This window comes from Lasioglossum baleicum, unplaced genomic scaffold (assembly GCF_051020765.1).
Source record: "Lasioglossum baleicum unplaced genomic scaffold, iyLasBale1 scaffold1629, whole genome shotgun sequence".
Lineage (NCBI taxonomy): Eukaryota > Metazoa > Arthropoda > Insecta > Hymenoptera > Halictidae > Lasioglossum > Lasioglossum baleicum.
In genome coordinates, this window is record NW_027470688.1 from 22,856 (window position 1) to 34,249 (window position 11,394).

Here is an 11,394-nt window from a genome sequence, read left to right on the forward strand (position 1 = left end):
TACATCAATCTGAACGCGCCGGTCACCGATGACCCCCACGGCGCTGTAGCCAAGCCGAATGCCGGTCACCGATACCCCCACGGCAGCCAACGTGTTAATTAAATAATCTACTTCTGTATGGTAAATTTCAAAACATTTGGGAATATATAGCTCGAATAACGAACGATCCAACTGTTAGCCGACGTGACGGACACGTGGTTTTTATTTCTGCGACAAATGCCTATGGACGTGGTATACACGTCGCTGTTGGTTTTGGAACAAAAGCATCTCTTTATTACGCAAGTGGTTAACCCGACGTATCTCGATTATCCTCAGAAGATCCGCACGTGCTGGACTTTTCAAATTTGTCATCTCGTACAGCCGCAACGATATTTCATCGCGGATACAGAGTTTATTGCCCGAGCTTCGGGATACGAAACTGTCCGGTGTTTACGACCGCGAACAGCTGCGAAATAATTTGCCGCGGTATCTTCGGCACGCCGAGGGCAATAAAATTCGTTCGTTCTATTTCCCACGTTCACGCGCGATCGCGATCTCGCCGTTTCTTTGCCCGACATGGGAAATGTTTGCAGCAGACAGGCAGCCAACAAAGGAGCGCACAGATGAGAGTCGCGTAATAAGAATTTCAAAGAGCCGTGTTTGGTCGTTTCATTGGCACGCCTTTGATCCTTCCAGGGAAATACCGCGGCTTGCGTGTTCCTCTCGAAACAACGCACAATCCTCTTCATATCGGTCTGCTCTATAATACATGGCGACGGTAATGCATTCCTTCCGCCTCTTTGAGCGTTGCCAAACCGACGATTTGCGACTGAAACCTCGAAATTCCCGTACGATTGCCCGCTCGGTATAAGTATCCGCGGGTTTCCTCTCGCGAGGAATTTCTTTCCCTCGAGGAAAACGTTTCCACGATCCTGTTTTCCTTCAACAGGGATAACCCCGTTTCGTTAAGCGTCTCTCCTCGAATATTTCGAGCTCACGAAAAGAGCGAAATGTCTCGAGTTTATGCAAACGTTATCGAGAGCTCGCACAATCGCGTTCCCCGCTACCGATGGTATGTCCAGTTTCGGAGAGGAACGGCAAACGTTCGTCGTTCCGCGAATTTTCATCTCCGCGCGTCTCCTTGTACATCGAGCAGCCGCGCAACGCACGAAGGATCTTTTCACGAAGCAGGCATTCGTTTAGAGAAGGCATGATTTATGCGGCGCATCTAGCGGCATTCGAGGCAAATTTTTCTCAGGCGGGATTATTATTCCTCGTTATGTAAAGAACGGTGCACACCTTTTCTGCGAGATAGTAACCGCATCATTACTCGGACATGCCGCGCGCGGAGGAAATCGACGTTATTTCCAAGGTAGGATATCGCTGTGAAATTAAACGATGTTAAAGGTATAGAGATTCAGCTTTTTACCGACCGTTCTACCCGCGATACGATTTTTCTTTTTTCTCCGTTTGTAAGCGTCGGGACATCTGAGGGAATAAAGCTGCCTGGAAAGTCGCGAGAAAGTTCCCGATAGCGTTCAAAATTATGGTCTCGCGCGAAACTTTGCACGGCGGAGTGCCGGTGTATTTCGCGTTATAATAAAAATTATGCGTAATAAACTCAAATGTTTCCGTTGTTTACCGAGTACCGCGACTTGCCGTAAATTTCTTACGCCGAATAACCTTGTACTCTTTCCAGCTTTTTGGAAACTATAGCCTCGAGATTATTGGTACGTCCGAATGCATTCGAATATAAATACGATTTGAAATATTTCAATCGTGTTTAAATCGTAAAATCTCTCCTCGATCATGGGGAAATTTTATTGAAAACATTGCGATCTCTCGGGAAACACGATCGTTTGTTTCCGACGACGAGTTAATGGTCACTACGTCTAATGGTTTCGCTGAAAATACAGACTGTAACGAAGTTGAAACAAGAGATAACTTCGAACTTCGTGCTCGTCATTTAAACGAGATAGAGAAACCTCGCTACAATTTATACTTTATACATCCTAATATACAGATATAAATCCAAGGTAAAGAACGTTTGATGCAAACGAGTAAAATAAATATTATTATCCACCAATGATCAATTGTCCGACGAATAAAATCGTAAAGTATATCAACGCTCTATGAAATCAAGGAAAATTAAATTACCGATTGCAAACATAGAGAATAGAAATATTTAATCCTTTCGCTACGGTGATTTTTTCTGAGAAATATGATTATGATCTTATTTATTATAATAAAAAATCACATATTCTTATTTATAAAAAACAAAGCTAAAGTTTTCTTATATAGTTTCATATCCTTCCCTTACGCACAAAGGATAATACAAATGACAAATGTTATAATACACCTACATAACTCTTTTTTGTAAAAATTTTTTAATCCTTAGGAAAGAATTCTGTTGATAATAAAATGGGTGCCTATAGGCGTTCTCAATATCACAAGCGCAAAATTTCTAATCTATAGGCATCCACAGTAGCCAAAGGGTTAAACACACAGACAATTATCATTCATCGCGTTTTTTCGTACGTCGGGTTACTTTCACAAGGAATAAGAAACGATTAAACGCTATCTTCCAAAACGATTCGTCTGCTTGCCAATCGTCGTTGATACTTCTATCGCTCTTTCCACGCGTTACGATCCATTTCACCGAATTAAACCCTAAATCTATGACTTCTCGGATTATAATCGGACTTCTAACAAGAGAAAACGGACCGCTGTTATCATCGGACACTTTGCCTTGACGTGAACCCGCGTGTCGCGAATTTATGGTATATCGACGAGCCAGCTCTCATCGGGATCGTAAAGCCAGCTTTTACGGCGACATTATACCGGATCGAAATGGCTGTACTTCCATTGCAGTAGCACGCTACCATCGAACGGAAAGAGAGGGTGCATACAACCCTTCGCGCGGGTTCGAGTGTGGAAACGCGACGAATTTTTTAAACAACCCTCTCCCCTTTCCAGACCGATCGCGCCGCAAGTTCAGCTGTACTTTCGTCTTCGAGACTTTCAGCCGAACCATTCCAATTTTCATCCACCGTTCAATCGATAATTCAGTGGCATCGAGATTTCCTCGATGGTTAACGAGAGGTCTCGTTCGTTCACTCTCGAACCGTCGTTCGTTCCCAGAAGCGAGAAGAATTTCATCCGCGAAATCGATAGCGCGGAAAGCAACGAAAGTTCGAACGTACACGATGCCGTCTGTGATCAATGCTAAGACGAGCTTTCATTCGCGACTTTCTGGGTCTGTGTTCTCGCGTCGCGTACGGTTAAAGGAAGATTTTATCCTGCAGCGAGTTCACAGCACAGGGGAAATGTAAATTCGCTTTGACTCGGAATGCGGGCAGTGTAGAGACCGACGATAGCAAGGGTTCTTTTGATCTCGGCGAGTTATAATTTCGCGACGAACCCGCGGAGAAAAACAAACGGCGTTTTATTCCCTTTAATTATTTCGCATTTATCGGGACCGGTCGCACGGATATTACGAAATATCACGAACGCTTGTTTCGAACAAATAAGGCACGTTCTAGTCTATCGGATTATTTAATTAATATCCCTATCTTTCGAGCAAGAAGGTTAAATTAAATTGTTATCCCCTTCCACGAGCATTTAACGAGCACAATTTACTCATCCGTAACAAGCAGTGTAATTAACGTTATTTATGTTATTAATTAAAGGACGCCGATGATCGAGAGATACACGTATATCAGAGAATGTGGAACAGGGATATTCCGAGACCTTTCTAGCTTTTCTTATTTACACGTAACCAGAGATTTCCTTGCAAGAACCACGCTGAATTTGATTTCCAATTACGTAAGTACCGCGTAACACGAAGGCGAAGAAATTTTATTATATTCGAAATATCGACACAGTAAAAATACACGGTTTCGGAGATTTTATTCCCGCGATTGTTCGCATAAATAATATATGCACCAGTTTACCTTGATCACGCGACGTTCGTTATTATCGTTCGTTTGTATTACGATAAATTGACCACAGGTCGATGTAGCCGTTGCGATAATCCTATGTGGGTCGCGATCGAACGAAAATATGCTCCGAAGAAGCGAACTCTGTTTCACAGATTCCAAGATAAGATAATTTGCCTGGAAGGAAATTTCGACCGGAACTCTCGAGGGAAGGTAATCGCGAAGATTGCGAGTATTCCTCGATGATTTTTCCTTTGGTTAAAAGCTGGCCAAGTATTGGTCGCAAGTTCGACGAGATATCTGGAGGACCGACTTCACCAAACTCTGTGGCCTCGTTTTTCACGTCCATATTTATATAATATACGCGCAAACTTATAGAGAAACGCCTAAGACGCGGGTATAGAAAATGGTACCCGAAACGGAAAGGATGTTCCACTTCGATAAGGAACTGACAAGTAACAGAAGGAAAAATGTATTTCCATGTCGGATACTTTAAACTAGAGTTCACCGAATATGCGTTCGGATGGAAATGAAAACGTAAGGAAGAAAGCGCGAGAAAGGTGAATGATCAGATAAATAAATCGATGTTAAAACGAAGACGTTGGAAAAGAACGTTGGGAAGATACGAAAGCCGTAACAGAAGCGAATAATTTTATTATCCAGGCGTTTGCGAAATATCGCCGATTTCTCGGCCTTCTCGAAGAACCACCGCGATCATTCGAAGTTTGAATCTTTATTTTATGTATCGCCGAGTGAAAAAGCACGATTCTCGATCGTTTTGTTAAACAAAAGAAACGATTACTGTCGAAGGTAGCGTATCGAAACAGAAATTCGCGTTGGTCGGGATGCCGCAGTTGCAAAATGAGTGTCGGCCGCGGAAAAGAGAAGAAATTGCGAGACAGGTCGGCAATGAATTATGAATTAGCCTTGAACTCGAAGGTAAGCCATTGAACTGAATTCGTAGCGGAACAATGGGGCTGGTATAATTACGTTTAACAGCGTTGAAAGTGCTGGACCATTGATCTCGTTGTTGGAAGCTGCGCCGAGATCACGAGGCTCATCCTCGCGTGCCTTTCGTGCATTATCGTTCCCCTTTCTTTTCCTCGATTCTCGACCACGTCATCCGGAGAAATCGATCCCGGGATTAAACTCGACCGACCGATCTTTCCCGGTATGGAGAATACGTTCACGTAGCGAGTGGGTGGTCGCGAAATGTTATTGAAAATAGGTAGAAATAAAGTATTATCGCCGACAACCTCGATAAGTATCGCGTATTTTGCGGATGACGGACAAATACTCTTTGTCTGGTTATCGTGGAGATGCTTCAGGTGAAAATGAGGTTAGCGAGGGATAGAGGTCGATTCGATTAGAGATCAGCAGCTTTTACAGCATAGTATCGCGCGATTAAGAGAGCAGAGGATTCTAGATGTAAGACATACTTCTTTTCAACGAATATTAGACGATAAAGCGTTTCAACACCGTTATCGTAAATTAACATCGCAATTTTGTCACCGTATTTTTCTTCTTTCCTGCTGACTATAATCTGTTATTCTTGTTTGGATGAATAAATAAATAAATTTGGATAATTCTCTGCTGAATCGAGAAGAAACAATTGTACGGAAAACTGTCGGAAATTTTGCGCGAGATTTGCGAAGAATAATTAATACTTGGAACGAAAATTTTACACCTTCCAATTGTTTAGTTTACAATACGAAGCTTTGATAGACAAAGCGTTCAGCTGTTATTCTATTTAACTCCAAGTTCAACGATAACAGAATTTTTGCGAGTAAAATACACCGTTACGATGGATTTGCTCCTAACGAATGGAAAACAAAGACTGTTGCTCGGACGAAAACTATGCCAGCTCTGAAATAGAGAATTATCACTATGATAATAGTCCCTCCAGCTGATAGGATAAGCGTGAATTCAAACACCCGTGCATAGGGAAATTTAACAAATACCTAGGAACGATACAACCCGAGGTATTAGACTGGCGATACCGCGTTTGGCTACATGCCCAACCTCTGCTATTAACTCGTGGATGGATAAGCCAAAAACAATTCGATTCCAGGAAATCGATATCCAGAAACGATACGGATTATTCGTAACAAACAAAATTGCATCATGCACACTCGAAATCTTCGTTTCTTATCCGTGTGCTCGTGTTCGTGCGGCCATAGCCGTTTAAAATATATTTAAAACAGCTCGTAACCGAACTTGGTTATTACAAAAACGTGAAGAGAGAAGGAGAGGGAGAGAGAGAAGGACGAGAAACGAGTTAATTGTAAGCAACGACGTTTACAAGTGTTTACGTGGATGGAATCTAGGAAATTTTTCGCGCGTCGTCGTTGATACACCGTGAAACAAGGTTGACGATAATTGGTTATCCATGTTGGCGATAACACCGAAACGTACGTGAAGTCTTCGGTAGATGAGTGAATGGTTAAATAGACGTGTTCGTTGGAAAAAATCAGCTGTTTATCGTGATTAATTGAGGTACCTAGCTGTCGAAGATAATTGCATACAATGTTTCTAAATGGATTAAGCCAGAATGATAGGGTAACTATACGAGCGTTGGGAAATCGTTAGTAGCCGTATCGCGATTATAAATTCGCTTAGATAATGACAGATGGAGGACTTGAGAAAATGGCGGCTGACTAGGAGTTAATCACTGCACGGAGCCGAAGTTTTTATCTTCCGTCTCAAACACACGAAGTTGATAATTGCTCGAAACTTGGAAGCAAGAGTTTTACGTTCCGAATGTAATTAAAGTAAACGATGCGACGACTTCGGTCGATAGTCATTGTGGAAAAATAGCGACTATCGCGGTAGAAACGATTAAAACCGATGACGCGTGTTAGAAAATATTTCTGACACGTTTGAAAATTCGTAAATAAACGTAGCGATACAGTTGGCGAAATATCCATCGTATTTTTCAGCTTTAATCTGGCTCGCAGCCATTCTGATGATGTTATCAGAAGCGGTGTTTAAAAAATACGTTATTTCTTCGAGCATCTGAAAAAACCGTCGCCGAAAATGTTATCGATTGCCTGGTATCGCGCGACAAAACGCAAATGACGATTTTCGTTGTCACTTTTGTTGCCGTTCGATACCGGACGAGGAGTGTCGTTAAATTTCCGAAAATCGTTGTTTATCTGGCATTTTATCGACGGTTTATCGATAAACTGTGCCCCTGTAAAAATTCAACGCGACACAACGATCCGCTCACCGAATAAATAAAACCGGTATTTCTGTCAATTACGAGTACCTACTTCGACAGCCGAACAGATAAGCAGATAGATAAGTCTATTACCAACAAATATACGCATCGCTAATCTCTCAAGTGCCATGATACTCGAACGTCAAATTATCTAAGAGCAATTTCTTCGCCTCGCGATTTATCGATACCCCTTTACTTTCCTCCCCGATCTTTCACTCTTTATCCATCGAATATAAAAATAAATTTAATCGACAGAGATTCCCTGTCTTATCGTGTTTGCGACGAGAATAAGAACAATCGATTATTTTTCGCATCTCCGGTCGATAGAAATCTCAGCGAGCAAAGGTCGCCGTGGATCTTCGAAAACCTCCAAGCGAGTACAAAGTGTACACACACGGGAATTTGTAATCTTATCGATCTCATTATCATTACCGTTCTCATTCCAATATCCGTACAGCTCCAAGTTTTCCTTCGCTCGGTCTCCGATCGAATGGAAGCAAAAAGGTCGAACATAATGATACGTGGCGGACGCGTGAAACGATTGCATAAAAAGAATAACTTAAGCACCGTTCTATAACGAACGTAGTTCTGGAATAGATGCCAACCTTGCGACAACGAGGCATGCAATGAATAAGTGGTAAATACACTCGCAGCGGGAAACTGGAATCTATCAAATTCTTTCATTGATCGCGATCGATCACGAGATGACGAATATTTCCGGAAGCGAGGATTTATCGTGGAACAAAGCGCGTGCTATTTTTAACCAGCAGATCGTGAGAATAGATGACGGAAGTACGGTTTCTTTCGTCGAATCTCTTCGTTCCTTCGCGGAGATCTTTATTTCGTGATTCATTTCCGTGAACACGTTTGGCACGACTGATCGACTGTCTGCGAAATTGAAAAATATCCAGCGCGGAATTTCTTGCGAATTTTAATCTTTACCCCAGACAGTTTCACGAATCGTTACATATCGATTTTTACTTTCACTGGAAGAATCTCGAAATGTTCGAGAAATTTAACAGTTTCAGAGATCTCCTTGGCAGTGTCAGACGAGTTTCCACGACGGATTAATTTTCGAATTTTAGAATCTTCCGTTTCGAATTGTTGGTGAATATTCTTCAAATTCCCGTGACCTATGAAACGTTTCAAATGCAGATTAAGTTCTGCTAAAATTAGAGAAACCTGAAAAACGAGAAATGAATCCGTAACCGAAATTCCTTCGGGTCCCGAAAACCCGACGGTGTGTTTTGAAACAAAAACTACGTTTGATTTTACAAAGCGTTCGAATTTTTAGAAGGAATATATGTTTATTTGGGAGAAAATGTATCGGATAAAAATACCGAGCAAATACTCGAATCAGAGGAAACGAGTGTTTTCATAGCAATTGACTCGAACGCCGTTCATGTTCTAGTATTTCCTGCATCACTATGGAACGTAGTGCTCCAGCGATATCAGGATTTTTTCTTTTTATCGTCCACGAGACTCTCACTTATGTATATACATATATACACATACGTATACCGATGGATAAAAAGTAGACCAAGTTTATCTGAGGTTTCGGAGATTTCCGTGTCGTGGGCACGAATGTTGCTGATAATGTACTGCAAAATCGGCTTGTTTAGAAATGAATTTTATCAACGTAATTGCGCGTTTGTATATTTCGTTGCGCTTGAAAATACCGACAAGCAGAAAGAAAATGGCAATCGCGCAACCAATTACACCCGCCAACGTTATCATTCGTGGCATAACGAACGTTAAGCGGATTTTATTTATAGCCACGGGCGAAAAATCGCTCGTTTATCGGAGATCTCTTAAAATCGGCGGTGTAAGTAGCCGAAATAATTTGGTGAAGCGAGGTGAAAGGAAAACGCCAGTAGCAAAAGCGACGCTGTAAGCTGATGTAAACACATTACGGTATTAAATTCGCTCTCGAGCATTATCGTTGTTATTTACGAGACATTGACTCCTCTTTGTTAATCGCATCGTATCGGCCGGAGCGGAACGTAAAAGGGGAAACTCTATTCTTTAATCGCCGAGGAACTTTCTGTTTCGCATTAACGAACGATAAGTCCGGGTAAAATTACACTAAAACAGCTGCAACTCGGCAGTGAAAAATCTCATCACTGATAAACGCCAGCATCGAACGATTGATATCTTACGTAAGAACGATGCATAAATCGAATTATCGTTCTGTACGCTCATCTCGCGATTCCAGTTCAAACAGAGTCTAGCAAATTGTATCTTATTTCCAACGATGTTAGTTCAGAGCGGAATATTTGCAGCGAGTGACAAGGGGCCGACAGGACGCACCTTCCTCTGCAGGGATCTTCGAAACGGGGGAAAAAATTACGAACCCGCCGAGGAAATCCGTCGAAAAAGCAAACCGCGCGCCACCAATCCCAAGATCCCCGTTCCGCGCATCTCATCCCCGAAGCGGACAAAAACCGAAAGCCGTAGAAACAAAGACGCCGGTCGAGAATGGAAAAACAGAAGAAAAGAAGAGCAATAGAGCTTCATCGGGCGGGGAAAAACGTGAAAAGAGAGAAGAAAGGGTGCGCGGCGGGACAAAAAGCGCGAGAAAGAAAGAGAGAGAGAGAGAGAGAGAGAGAGAGAGAGAGAGAGAAAAGGAAGAAAAAGCAAAGGGAGAAGAGTTTCTGGGCCAAGAGCGTAGCCGATGCGCGCGTATGTAAGTTCTGGAACGAGTGCCGGCCGGGAAGCTATAGCAATCGGGCACGGAAGGAGCGATTCGAGCGGCACCTTGCACCTTCGCCGTTTCCCTTTCACTCACCTATGGCAGTCCGTGGCCTTGACGCCGGCATGTCCGATCGAGGCGGCATCGGTCAAGGCGATCAGAGCGACGCCGAGCAGGATCAAAAGTCCATCTGGCATGGTGTTTCCTGGAAGGGGTCACGCAGCGCGTGGCCTGGTCAAGTGGAGAGTCGACGAACCACTTCCGGTCCTGGTCGGTTGAACTCAGACGCCGTGGACGGTGTCGAACGGCCGTCCACCAGCAGCAACAGCACGCAGCCGAATCGTTCGACGATCGGCCGACCGACTGATACGCGTGGCGCGCCACTTACGAACGGCTACGTGATCGCGTTTGGCCTTCCGCTGACAGTTCGCTGGTCGCGCTACCAGCACACGCCACCCGTGCAAAACGGCTCCTCTCGGGATCCAAGGTGTCGATGTCCAAGGTGTCCCGCGGTGGCATAAACCGACTCGCTGGCTCGTTCGGACCGTGCACCGAACGCAACGGAGATCAAAGGAACGCAGGAGAGAAGAAGAAGAGAAAAAAAAAAAGAAATGGAGGCGGGAATGAGAGACCGCGTGGAAGCTCGTCCGCGAACCCTTTGTGGACGTTAGCCGGGACTTGCGATCGGTTATATGAGTCCGGCCGCTTGATAACGGCTCGCTGTTCATTGGTCTGACACCGGAACACTCCCCCGACCTGATTGGCTGTCGATTAACTTCGCGACAGCTATGTTTATCTTCCGACGCGACCAAGGCGAAAGGCTCGGTTTTTCTTCGTTCCTCTCTAGCCGAGTGCAGCACGTGACGAGGATTCGTGATCGGTCGCCAGCCGAACCGCCAGCCACTCTTCCTTCCAAACGTGCTCCGATCTTCCTTCGAGGTTTTCACAGTGTCCATGATCCGGGAATCACTCCGCGATTGAATCTCAGTGTCCCGATGTTCTTTCCTCGTGGTTACCGGGCAGCTTCCGCTGGTTTACGATGGCCATTTCTCGGGGAAATTTTCAAACGAACGATTCGATAACAGGAGTGAACGGTTCGTGAATATTTATCGAAATATCGGAGAAGTTTGTTTGGTTAGATTCGATAAGATACGTTACGGTTTATCGATCAAGTATAATTTCGCGATAAGGCTCCGTTGGCCAAGTTTCCTCTGCTATTTACGCGCGTTATTGGCGGAAAGTTCGGAAGCTGTAGGATATTACAAACGAGGCTGGGGAAAGAGATTAGTCCCGTATTTTCCCTGTTTATGCCTTATTTCGTATGCAACCGATGCAACGTTTTTGCTAGCTGTAGACGGAGATCCGTGATTCTAGAATTCTTATCGAAAGGTCAAGGGACGAATTACGCGGAGGCGCGAAGAAAAATCGTTAACGCAATTACGTAGTATTTGCAATAATTACGAGATTGCCTGTCGAAAGTTTCGAGTGCGTCGTTGTCTAATTATCTGCAGAAGTTTGTACCGAAAATAAAGGAAGATGACGCGTGTTATAATCGTCGAGTTATT

General features: G+C 43.8%; 1 protein-coding gene across 1 annotated transcript in view; it reads right to left on the reverse strand.

Moving 5' to 3' along the window:
* The window catches only part of LOC143220817 (trehalase-like), a 31,730-nt gene extending 21,704 nt beyond the window's left edge, over positions 1–10,026 (reverse strand). The window contains 1 exon segment of the mRNA XM_076446400.1: positions 9,926–10,026. Coding sequence (XP_076302515.1) covers positions 9,926–10,026 — 101 coding nt within the window.
* Positions 10,027–11,394: the final 1,368 nt, after the last annotated feature.